General features: G+C 38.6%; 1 protein-coding gene across 4 annotated transcripts in view; it reads left to right on the forward strand.

Annotated features, from left to right (window-relative positions):
- Positions 1 to 6,985: 6,985 nt before the first annotated feature.
- The window catches only part of LOC132202996 (homeobox protein cut), a 44,263-nt gene continuing 37,479 nt past the window's right edge, over positions 6,986 to 13,769 (forward strand). For 3 of the 4 annotated variants that reach the window (XM_059630405.1, XM_059630431.1, XM_059630422.1), the window contains exon 1: positions 6,986 to 7,466. In XM_059630405.1, coding sequence (XP_059486388.1) covers positions 7,278 to 7,466 — 189 coding nt within the window. In that variant the 5' untranslated portion in view covers positions 6,986 to 7,277. The remainder of the gene's footprint in view (positions 7,467 to 13,769) is intronic. The other variant, XM_059630414.1, reaches the window with a different exon arrangement.

A 13,769-nucleotide genomic window follows, 5' to 3' on the forward strand; every position in this document is an offset into this window, starting at 1 on the left:
GGAAATAAAGCACTAGCGCCACCAATCGACCTAATAACTAATTATATTTTTTACCATTTTTAAAGTATATTTTACTTATATTACTAATTGTAAGAATTCTTATTGATTACGTTTCCACTCACCAAATAAAATTTAAAAATTTATTTTAAATATCACTTACTACACTCACTCAGTTTAAATTTTACAATGAAACAAATAATTATAAATTAAAATAATCTTCTAATTAATTTTTAAGTATTTCTAAATAATTTTCAATATACAGTACATACCGCTTAAAATTGTTGAGAGCCCTCAATGCCAATGTTTTAGTCAGGGCAGTTTGCTCTCGAATTCTATTATTTGTCAGAGCTGCTGGCTAAACTCAACGGAGACATACCCAGAGAGAGAGGAAAGCGCACGCGAAATAAAAACGCGCTCTGCTTGACCGATAGTATTGTAATATGCAGCGCGCGCGGCACAGCCCCTCGTGGTATCATAAAACTCAGGCCATCCCATTTTAATACATATTAGGCGAAGCAGGCCCTTTGAATTCGCCCGAATGAATTGTTTATAAGCCGCAGCTCCGTGCCATAGAATACATGGAATGCATATGTATGTGTGCGGTAGCAGGCGGCGGCGGATCTCCTTCTTCTCTTCTCCTCGCGTTCTAAATAATGTATACACAATTGGCCTCTAACCTAGAAGAGCCAATTTATGGCGCGATAAGCTGCTCGGCCAAAATGCATGCTGCAAATATTGAATTTGATTGCTCTTTCTCGCTCCTTTTTGCCGCCGCCGCCGGACATTGGCTCGCCTTGGCAATTTAGCAGTGGGACAATGGCTGACCATCCAACATTGGCGGCACTTTGCTCGCGGAATTGGAACGACTGGGCTGTAAAATTATTCTAGAGAGAGAGATATGCTCGCACGGAATTGCATTGCTGGCAGTTCTTTAGAGATAAAAAAAAAACCACTTGGACAAATACAAAAAATCAAACTTTGACCATAGGAACCAATCAGAAGCAATAAAAATCAATTTAAATAGACATTTTAATAGTTATTGTTCTGATTTTAAATTAATATCCAATTTTTTTCAATTACATTGCTTACATTCAATTTTTGAAGACAATTCGTTTTAAAGAATGGAAATTGTTGAAAAAAATTACAAGCATAAGAATCAATTTTGCTAAAACCTCCGAGATAAAAAAATCTCCCTGCAGCAATGAGTGTTTTCGTCATACTTTAATTAAGGATAGGTCAAATTTTTTTAAAGAAAACAATTTTTTTTAAGATTTGAAATTAATAAAATAAAGAGAGATAGAGAGGGAGAGAAATAAAACTATAATGATGAAAATACTTGATATCTGATTTACTTGATCTAGTAAATTATTGCGTTAAACCAGGTAGCTTTTGATGAAATTAAAATTAAATTATATTAATTTTTTTATCTAGAAGGTAATTTGTGTTTAACGTTGATTAAGGATTATATGAAAATTTTGTACATTCATTTTTGACTTTCTACTATTTTTTTTCCGTAAGATTTTCTGGATTTAAATACAAAAAATATTATTTTTTTTTCAGAACCCCATAGTGAGAGAATCTCTTCTTGTCTCTCCTTTTTTTCCCGTAACCAAATTCATTTTCGAAATAATTCATTTTATCGAGGATAAAGGCAGGCAGCTGAAAATAGTGACATCACGTCATATTAATAATTCCGCACTTGCTTTTTTGCTGCTTTTGCGCCTGACAATGGGGCGCACCACACACACATAATACACACTGGCTGGCTAATTCAGAGTGTGTTCGTTCGTTCGTTTTCTTCGCATATTATAATATGTGCAGAGGACGAGCAGCCTCTCTTTATGTTATGAGAAATGAAAAAGAGCTGAAAAGAAGGAGCCCAAGATTTATTGAACATTCTCTCTTTCTGCTCGCTTGATAATAAATACACACACTCACTCTCTCGCATATACACACACATTTTTATGTAAATGCGCGCGCCTCGTTCTCTCTCGCTCGAGACGTATTAAATCCGAATAGCATTTTGCTGAATTCAATTTTAATTTCTCGTATATAATATGTCGCTCATTGGGGTGGTCTCCTGCTGAAGGTGTTCGCACACAACAATGGTTCATATTTTACGTACGCCTCAGATATAAAACATATAACAATGGCAACCACCCAAAAACACGCGGCAGCTCGTCCACCCCCTCACAAACTGGCCGTTTTCGTCGAACGCCTCGAAAACAAAGGACAAAAGGAAAAAACTTCAGTTTCAGATAAGAAAAGAAAGCAGAAAAGTAATTAATTTCCAACTGGACGTGGACAATTATCGTGCCCGTACATATAATTTCACCGTTATCTAAAATTACAAAAATAATTCTCGTTGCCTCCAGAAAAGGTAAAAAATAATATATTCCTTTTTGAACTCTCCAAAAATTCTGAAATTTGACGTGTCACTCGTTAAGATGGCAGGCGAGACTTTTCCTCAACCCGGCGAGATGATGCTGCGGTCGATCACAATGATGACGTTTGACGCTGCGTGGACCCAGCGATTCTCCAGACCTTGCCACGCACTCACCCGATTCCTGCTGCTTTTTTATATTCGTCGTGGCAGCGACTTTCCGCTCAAAAACTTCATTTGTTCGTTTTTCACGTCCGCCTGCTTTTATCAATTTTCACATAAAAGCTCAAATAAGCATGAAGAATTTCTTCAAAGTCAAAGGATTTTCTTCAAAGTCAAAGATTATCGCCAGTTGCTTTTAACCTCTTTTCAAAATTTCTTCGGAAAGGAAAAAGTAAATTTTATGAAATATTTGCGATAGCTATAAGGAAAATTTTTTGAAAAAAAAATCTCCCACGCTGTTCTTTCTTGGGCTAGCAAAAAACGAGGCCAACTGACTTTGCTGGTGAATGTCCTGACATTTCCCCTATAATTTGGCTCGAATTTTCATAATTGCCACACTGCATGGCATTTTGCAATCAGTTTCCTCTGACTTCCGATAAACCTGTGACACGTCCAACCCAATTAAAATTCAAAAAATAATATTTCTGAGTAATGAGTACGCAATAATTAACCATTGCATTTTTTTGCAATGACTACACATGTAGGGGTCATAAAAAAATTTGTTCCGAAACTCTGCGTGTAAATTACACTTCCTCTGATAATGAGAACCACGCAGGTCTCTCTCTCATTCACGAAAACTTGCAGCCGAGTAACTTATCGCAGGACGGCACGTATAAGAAATTAAAAATAAATTCCTTTCGCAAGCTCCAAGAGTCCGATTTCAATTCAGCTAATAAGGATGAGGGATCGAATGATGTGCCGCTACTCTAATTTCCGAGAGCACAAGAATTTGCCGTGTATTTGGTCCATGGTGCATGTAGGCAATACACACAGCCTCTCGATAGCATCTCGCACTACTACTTGATCTCCATATCGTCTCTTGTGTGTAATACTGTACGCGCAGCCTCGATTAAAGGGAAGCTCACTTGGCCGTGGCAGCTACTGGGCATCGCCATCAAGGCCCCCGATTGTAAAGTGTGCTCCGAGGCGCGCCCCCGCGGCACTTAATATTCACTTGCACCTACTGTTTGAATGAGATTAGGTGCTTCAGCTGGCTCTTGGCTAGAAAGGAACGTTTTTATAAGCAACGCCAAGGAGATTTGTAAAAGATTGCAACTAACAACTTCAAATGTGAAATCAAAGTTTTTTAACCCAAATAAGAGTATTGCATAAATTTTTTGTCATGAATTTTTTTATTATATTTTTTATATTCTTGTGTTACTAGAAAATTTGAATATTTAATTTATCAAAAAATTATTATAAAATGATCTCATTACGTATACGCAGGTTCCAATTTCAATTCTTTTGAATTTACTCTCAAGACTTGACTTTGATTCATTTATAAAATTTATATATCATTACAACTTTTTAATTATAACTCTTTTTACATTCATTTAAATCAGAAAATCAATTAAATATCATATTGTGTGTAAAAAAAACTATATTTATATTATATAAATGAACAAAAATATATAAATTGTTTTTTATTTACTATTAATTTATATATAGTGTTAATTATTTATATAAATTGTTTTTAGTTTTACAATTTTTTTTTGCTACAAATATTTTTTTATAGATATTAAAGACTAAAATTATGCCTAGGAGCTTTGCTTGCATAGGATAAGATGCACGGCATTGCTGAGGAGAACAATAATCGCGTCCGAGCCGCACTCACACGTAAAATACACGGCATTATAAATTTCAGTTGCGCTATCTAGGTCGCTGATACAATTATTTTGAAAAGCGTGCAATATGCAGCATAGTTAAGTCAGATTATTTGCTGGTTTAAAAATTGTGTATTATCTGCTATGTGTGTATACCCGCCGAGTCGCTGTTTGTTCGGCCATCATCATTTTATTGTTTTATTATTTATTTGCTTGCGACGGCCAGCCGCAGCAACGTGATGAGCGCCTGATTTGCAAAAATGCAGAATGTGCATCGTCGCGGCCCGAATAAATAAAATTACAAAATACTGCATTTCGGAATATTCATTATAAATGCAGAGCAGCATGACTGTGTATTTGGGTTTGAGAGAAGAATGTGTAAAAATGGAGCGACACCGTTGTTTTCAGCAAATTAACTGTGCTAACCAAAGCTATATACACAAAGCAGCGCGGCGACGTCAACAGATAAAAGTATAATATAAACTTTGTTGGTTAGCAGTTTGGATGCAATATTATATTATAAATTTTTTAAGTGGCTATGATATTATTTGCGCATACGTGAAAATTGATTAATCAAATCCAACTGCTGAAGAGCAGAGACCCACAAAGAAAAAGAAGAACTGCTGAAATTGAGGACGCATTTTCTATCGGCAAAACGTCAAAGTTATTTAATCGCTTTTGCTAACTGTTCAACTGTTTTCCTTTAAAAATGATTGGTTTAGAAGATTTTTCATCTTCTTACTAAAGTAGCAACAGATATTCTGTTTATACATAGGATGAGAAAAATAAAATCGATTTTCAACCAATTTGTCAGAAAATTGAATTTATATGTTCATTTTGTTTATATAAAAATGATATAAAAAAATTAATATCTTGGTTGTTTTGGAACAGTTATAATCATTTATAATAAAAATGCAATGTAAAAATATATCCATCAAAAAATTTGAGCTACTCATTAATATTTGAATTATATTACGCAACCATAGCTGTTTGTAGAGTGTGTTTATGTATATATTTATAGTATTTTACAATAACTTAAAGCTTATTTTTATCCCCTCCTTCAAGATAATTATAATCTAGAAACATAAAATTATTTTTTGCACGCATGCTTCAAAATAATAAATTAACTAATTGTAATAAATTATGCAAAAAAAATATTTAAAAACCAATATAAATTTTTTTTATGTATTATCTTAAATTTTGTTATGGCCTAAATATTTAAAAAAAAAAGCTATTTTTAATGCTGGATAGAACCTTGCAATCAATTCGCAAGGCCCCGCTTTTCGGAAACTTATTACCTTTTCTTCCACATTTTTTATTTCTTCCTCTTTCGTTTTTAACTTTGATGAAGAATAAACAACAATAGTGTATACTATTACAGCCCTCTTGAGCCATTAATTCTTTAAAATTTTGGTTTTTGAAATTAGCTATAGAATTTCATGAAAAAAATCTTACATTATTTTATCTCATTGTTTGAACAAAAATCAATTTTAACTGGTTTTAGAATAGAAAATTTCACACAACGTAACCTACTTTCAGAAAAAATCCTGTTTGATAATATCCTACTAAACGAGCCTTAAAATACTGACTTTTGATGCAAAGAAATAATCACCCATTTAGATTTGTCTTGTAAAATTACATATTTTAATTGATAAAATCTCCTCAATAGCCGCCGATAAAAATCCACAAATCTTTCCAAAGGTTAATTATAATTATTATTCAAATATTTTAATTCCAATTAAAATTTCCCATATGTAGAACGCATTATTTTTTAATTAATTTCATGAATCAATTTCAATCATATTGAGTAAGTTGGTTGCAATTATTTGTCATAAGTAATATGTTTGAAGTTTTGGAAGATCAAGAAATTATTTTATATCAAATTAAATTTATAGTTTCTTACTCTGGAACAGTTTTTGTCTATGAAAAGTTCTCACACTAAAATTTTATTGTAATTTCTTCACCCAAAATTCAGAATTGTACAATAATTTTTATTACCATGTTCTTTTTTTATCTTGATTCACGTTTAAATTTGTTAAATTAATTTCAATGTTGTATTGAGGGGATGAATCAAAATTTTATTTCAATAAGAAAAAAATCACTCTTGGTCTGGAACTTTGCGACCGGGAAATCGGGAAATCCAAGTGGCAGGCGTTGCAAATCGAAGGGCTGTTGCGCGCATGCTGGAGGGCGTTCTCCGAAGCGCGCGTTCTCCATTGCGGCACCAGCAGCGAAAGGAGGCCAATAACGTGGTGAGCGGGGCGCCAAGAATAAAACCTATCGAACTCGTTCGATCCGATTTTTTCGCAAAGATTGGCGCTGGCGCATCCCCCCGTTCGTTCGACAGCAGGGTGGTGAAAAAAGAGAGTCTGGTGCATGGGCATTACGGCATGGGCGAGCCTGCGCGCTTTCCGCGAGACATAACATCACACACAGTGCTATCTGGATAAACCCCTTCCTTCACTCTTTCTTACCCCTCATTTCTGGTGCGCGCGGCCGGCGATAAACTCGCTATCCCCGGCGTGTATTGTATCAAAAGAGAGAGGCAGCAGCAGCATCCCCCGAATAATATCTTCACCCCCACCCCTGCCGGCCCACCCCTAGCCCCGTGCTACCCCCGAAGCGGCAATCGGGCCCTAGTACGCGACTCATCCGCGTGGTGTCAGTCCGCTGCAGGAGGCATCTACCTTGCTCACCATAAGATCGCGGAGTGGGGAGCCGAGACTGCCTTGCTCGCCTTTACTTACGAAAATTCCCCCTCGCGCTCGCTCACACACACACTACCCATGCTGTTCCTTGCTGCGTTAGTCGGAGATTCAGCCTTGAGTGATAAGGTCGGCGTAGCGGCGCCCCAGCCACCAGCAAGTAACGCACGTCCGACGGCCCTCGCAAACGCACCCCACCGTCGGCCGGCGCCCATGCCACCTGTGCTCTAGTGAATTTTTGAGAGAATTTCGAAATTTTAATTCAAGTGACCTGTCAGTGCATTTACAAATCGTCCGGACTTGTGTGATGGCCTAGAGTTGGTTCTCCTTCGGCGTTGGACGAGCAGCAGGTTGGACGCGCGGATGAGCGCCACTTTTCCGCCCCCGAGTCTCGAGCACCCGGCCACCAAGATTGAGAACGTGATCAACGAGTTGACAACATCTCGGAGTGTTGTGAACCACAACCAAAGCATGGACATTCAAGCTATGCAATCAATGGACTGGCTCTTCAAGAAAGAACGCATTTATCTCCTCGCGCAGTTTTGGCAGCAGGTAAGGCCGATTTCCACTTTCATCCCCCTGACGAATCAAACTGGATTTTAATCCGTCCGGCTTTTCCCTCCGATCTGACCGGTTCGATTGATTTTTGACTCCGATTCGGAGTGACACTTGGATTTTAATTATGGACAGGCTGCAATTATTTCTCTCGGGAGAAGATGCATTTATAAAACACGTTTTGGAATTAGTCAGTCGTGGCGATGCACATTCAAAAATATACCGAGCGGTTTTTCTCATTTTAATCGCCGCACCATGGACCGGTCTTGAAGGGGTGCGTGTCCGAGAGTGCAGCTAGCGCGTTTTGAAATTTCATTTCCTGCATCTCGCGGCGCGAATTGCAACGCAAACAATCCCCAGACCGGTATCGGAAAAGCCCGATTCACAAATTCGGCCGGAAAGTGTGATCGCGAGCGGGCGCCGCGGCACTCGCGACAAAAAGTGCGATGAATGAGCGTTTGCCGGCGAACACCGGCGCGACCGCCGGCATCCGAGAAATGCCGCGACGGGCTCCCGATGCGCCAGCATCAGCTGAAATAAAAATTTGAACACTGCCGTGCATTTAAAACTAGTGGCATCCGACTAATTAACAAATTTGCTCGCCGACCTGATGGGCCACTGGTCAAGAATTTTATTATTTTTTTCAACTTTTACGGACTTTGTTTGCGAAGCAGTTGAAATTTTCTAAGTCCAGTGTTGAGAGTAAAAAGCATCAAACAATTGAAATTTCCTTTTGTTTCTTACTGGGAACAGCTAGACTTTGTTATTAACTTCCGCGGTCACCAAGAATTTGTCGTAATGTTTATTTTTCACTTTTAAATATAAAAACATGCAATTTTTAATTTTGACAGCTAAATTATAAAAATACTTTTTTTTTTTTTATTTTTTTTTTTCAAACTGAATCTGAATTAAATTAGTTTTTTTTCAAAATGTTTTGGTTATATAATAATTTTACAATTTTACCAGATGGAACTTGAAACTTTTGTCATACTTATGCAACCGGTCGGGGGTGCGTACCGAACGGGTTGCATACGCCCGCACACCTAACCCCACAATTTCGGTCAATTTTGTCACTACGCAGGAGGAAATTTGAGATATCGCTGGATAATTATGGCCGGTGCGCACTCGCTGTTTTTATCGTCTCTTGGAGAGATAAAGTTTTTTGAAACGCTCGGCGGCCATCAATGCGCGCAATAACCAGGTAAAAAATTCCTGCAAGTAAAATAATAATACTCTTATTCTTTCGAAAGCAAACTCTTGTCAAAAATACTGATTATATTGCGTGGCCTCTCATAATAATTTACAACCTGCATTTTTCCTTGAAAATTAGGCGCTGGTGTTGAGGCGATAAGAAGCCTGTGGGAAATTTCTACGTAGGCTACTTTTTCTTAATGAATTGGTGGAAAAGTGTCGCTCGCACCGGAAAACGTGCTGAGATAACGCACACATGTAGGTGATCGACAGGTTTGAAACAAATGTCTACGTGACTCTTTTCGCGCTGGCATATAAGTTTGGTAAAAAAATTCCGGACGACATTATTTTTATTTTGCGGCTTTTGAAACTTTTTGTACATTGCTGAAATTATGCGTGTTTCTTCGCCTCGTTATCTGAAAGGTCGATTAACGAGTTGACAAATAGTAAACCAAGGGATACGGCCGCGGTTTTTACTTCGGAAATATCCCAATGCTAAAGAGCGAGAAAAATATTGTACACATCCTCTGGGGCCGACCAAATAAAAATAATATTCAACAGGATGAAATCGGTTTTGAGGCACCACCGATAACGGGAGGCGCGCACTGAAAGGAAATTGATACACCAAAGCGGCTCTTTCTCTGCTCGGCCGGGAACAACTTTGAAAAATAAATTACGCTGCTTGAAACAAAGTCAAAGCGGGGCATCACATCGGGAATAAATAAATATATATCTGCGAGAGAGTCTCTTTCTCTCTCCTTTTCTGCATATGTCGCAGCGCGCGGCCATCATAGTTCGGTATTGATGAAAGAGCTTTTACTATTGATGTCTTTTATAACCCTTTTTACTGATGGTGCACCCCTTAAAATTCATTCCCCACGGCTTTGCAAAGCATCAGGGAGGAGGCGGCTGTGTGGCGGAGGAGGAGGTGGAGGCGAGTTTCGAGTGATTGAATCAGTCGTCAAAGCTATACCCGGCCTAGCTGCTGTGTGTGTGTATGTATATGATGGTCGTCGCTCTCTCACACACACAAGATACAGATAGATCTCTCCGGCATGGGGGTATTGAAAGGGGTAATATAGGGGGTGGTGATAGGGAAGTATTGCTTTTCTACAAAAGCATGCGGCAAGCTGGCAGGCAGGGTTGGTCGTGCGATGGTGGCGGTAGGAGGGGTTTTAGATTTAATGTTAGAAATAAGGGGGTATTAAAGATATAGAGAGCGAGCAGTCGCTAATCAATAGATGCAGTGCTGGAAACAAACGACGGGACGACGCCGCCGCCGCCGCCACGCAAATCCATAAATGCCTGCGAAACACGTCTCCGACTAATACTGCCGTACACAAAGACCAGCTCGACCGGACGCATCCCCCTCTATGCATATAATTTCCATCTCGCCTCGTTATCTCTCCCGTCAATAATTCACGTGCACCGATCTGAATGGGAGCGATTTGGATTTATAAAAAGAAAAAACTAGCTCGCGCCGCCGGAAAACTGGTTTTGAAACAATTAATATCGGACACGGCAAGCTGCTAAACATTGATACTTTTGTGGTCTGCAATTGTAATTTTATTTTTTTCCATTCGATTTTCTGTATAGAAAATTAGCAACGCATTGGACAGGAAGAAATCTGGAATTAAATAATAACACAGTCAGTTCCGAATCGCCAGTCGCTCCCCTCCTGCTTGAAATGTTATTCTGTTATATTCAATAATAAATAAAGGCCTCCGAGGGGTCAGCAGCGCCGACTTTTTTGCCCTGTTGTATACATTTTGCACGCGTGCTCTGGCAGCAACTTTTTGCCCTCTGCAGAATGTATAATATGTTTGGATGCGTGAATCGGTTCGGTTGGTTGGTTTAAGTTTGGGCGCCGGCGTCTTTTGCACGCGCAGGGCCCTTTATATGTTGAACAACACAAAAGGGCCCGTTTTTGTTACACACGTACACACTGGCGCTCATAATGACTTGACATTAACGATTGGATATCGATCAGATAATCTAATATTATAATATACTCGCGCCACCCACCTCTAAATGTCTTTGTCGCGTACATAAAGCAAAAGGGCTAAATTTATATACAGCAGCAGTGCAGGGCGCACATAAAGACGCTCCTGCGATGCGTTTGATATCCTTTGTGTGCCGCAGAAATAATCCAATCAAACTAAAAACGAACGGGAGTCTTTACAAGATTAATGACATGCAGTTTATCGACGCGAATTTTTATATAAATTCTTCTTATTCATACAAAATCCGTTCACAAAAGCAGGGGGAAATTCACAGCAACCCTTTTGTGAGAAACCCAAGGACTTCAATGAAATGAGTAATCGCCTTGTATCAAATATATAAGCAAAATCGATAATTAATGACGCATTTTACTCCCAAGCAGATGTGATGACGAACGGAAATGAAAATTTGGCACAACAAAATAATAAATATAAATTTATTTAAAGGCGACGATTAAATCTGACGAGGAAATTGGCCGAACGAAATAAAATGAATAGGACTGAATCACGGAGTTTAAATTTAACCTCCAATACATTTCTTTCTATCATCAGTCGTGGTGGATATTTCGGTTTGTGTGTGTGCGAGAGTGTGTGTGCGTGGTTGGTTCGAAATAGAGTATATATTGAAGTGGATTAATAGGTGGCCAACGAAAGCTGCGTGTTCAATATATTTACCCGCGGCTGGTCGGTCGGCGCGCGCCCCGCACTGAAGCACAATATAATCTTGGCGCAATAGCCCCAAACACACACAACGAAAAATAATAATTTATCTGGCGGCGCCGACAGAAAAACGAGATCGTTTTTTTTCCCCACAAAAAGGTCACTCCACTTGGTCGATTTTATTTATTTTATATTTTTCTTTCTTTTGAGACTGAATCGTGGTTTAAATTCACTGTGATTGACCAATGCAGGTTGCACTATTCGCTGCCAAAGAGAGTACACACGTCCGATTTATATCTTCTCTCGTCAGCACTGCTCGAGGTTGGTCAACAATCGGAGGAAAAGAAATAAGCAGCGCGCAATTTACAACATTGTTTAATGCTCACTAATTCACCGATTCATTAATTGCTTTGTTTGTTCTTGCGCCGCCAAAGTTGAGCAAAAAATCTTCTCCAATTGCGTCTTTTTGAATTTGGATTTATCTCAAAGAGATGGCGCGATACATACGCCTGTTTACATGATAAATTCACCCCGAAAGGTTTTTTCTCTCTGCCGATGAAAATCATATACTGGGGGTGAAAAGGCAGCAGCGGGATCAAATAAATGTTGTTATATAGGGGGATGCTCATCCAAACACACACCGCTCAGAGGGGGTAGTTTGGTATTTTTTTTTCTCTCTTCATTGAGGGTCGCCGGAACAAAAAGGCAACAATGCAAGTGCGCTATTGTAGAGCCGTGTGTGCGGTCGAAAAAAGCTTTTCACACCCGCAGGTACTCAAAATGTAGGACAAAAATCGGTCATCGATTCGCACAAATTGCAGAAAATTAGTATCGAATAACGAGACAAGGTCACCTCTAAGCATTATTATAAACACACAAAATGTGAATAAAAAATGAATCAAAAGAAAATAAACTATAAAAATGTATTTATTTAATTTAAATATAATTTTTTTATCAAAAATAATAATCATAAAATATGAAGAAATTTATACATTTTTTATGAAACAATAAATTATTGAGAAAAAAAACCAAACCAAGAAAAAGCCAAAGCTGATCCCAGTAAAAATAGAAGATTTTAAGTCAAACGTGTGCTGACAATTGGGCCAGGTGCAGGCGAACTGTCAGCGTTGCAGCCCAGCTTTTGGCACGCCACTGAACGCACACTTATTTTGATAAAGAGGAAAATAAGAAAGCGTTCGCTGCTGTTCTTGTAATTTATCCGCGCGGTCTAGAACAAGAAGAGCAGTGTGAGCGTCTCGCCGCGCCTATCGAAAATAGATTATTGAGCAACCCGTGCCATTGGACAGTGCGCCGTATACAAAATTTATAATCCGCCGCCGCGCGCTTTTCTCTCTCAAACGAACAGTGCTTGTGTTGTGTGTTGCCACTGCTGGTGTATCCTAATATGATTCTAGTGCCAAACGGCCGCATGAAATAGATCAGACGACGACGCATTCCCAATTACTCAAGTCGCGTTTATAAATTCACTCGGTTTCAAAATAAAATTCAAAATAACGAGCCGATTGTCGCTTTGTTATTTCCCGCTTGTTTTCGCCAATTAATCGCGTTTCGTCAGAAGGGTTAATTTCGGTTGATCTTGCGCTGCTTTTTCACCTGTGCCGCCCCGCTGCAATCTCTGTATACACCCGTAGTGAGTGCTAAACCTATTTTCCACTTTGGTTAGGGGGTGTCTGTGTGTAGGCTAAGTAGCACATAGCACCGCAGCATGTATCCCATAAACACACACATGTTCCTGCTGCTGCTGCTGCGGAGGGGTGAGAGCAAGAGAGAGCGGCGCAGACAACCGAAGCGACTCTCTTCAGGGGGTTGCAGCTGAGGCGCACTGGAGTACATAAATTATAATTTAAAAAAAGCTAATATTCAATAATTTTAAGTCAAATTAAAAAAAAATCAAATGATACGTTTGCTTATCCTTAATATTAGCAACAACAACAACATATAAAATGAAATGAAATTTTTTTAAATTTTATATAAAATAATAACTTTTCAATATGCTAATTCTATCTTGAACAGTTGTATGCATTAGATCTAACATAATTATTTAATTTTCAATAATTTATTTTAACTTTAAAAAATTTTCTGATAATTTGTATTTTGCACATTTTCAAAAAGATCTCAAAATTTTCTTTTAAATTTAAATTAAATACTATCAAAGTTTTGGTTTTAAATCAAAGAACTTACACTAAAAATTTGATTGCAAAGTTTAAAAATTTATTGATCAAGCCAATCTTTCATTTTAACTCTTGCTTTTTTAGCAAACGTTCACCTTGTCCGATTTGCAAAAATTACAAAAATTCCACTACGCCCGAAAACCGGCGAAAAAGCGCCCACGGCACGATTGGGCACGTCGCTTGTGGTGGTGCAGGGTGGTATCCCGCGCCCAAAGCAGCAGCCTGTTTGGCTGGCTGTGTGTTTTAGCATTACTATA

This window comes from Neocloeon triangulifer, unplaced genomic scaffold (assembly GCF_031216515.1).
Source record: "Neocloeon triangulifer isolate White Clay Creek 2 clone unplaced genomic scaffold, ASM3121651v1 ptg000002l, whole genome shotgun sequence".
Lineage (NCBI taxonomy): Eukaryota > Metazoa > Arthropoda > Insecta > Ephemeroptera > Baetidae > Neocloeon > Neocloeon triangulifer.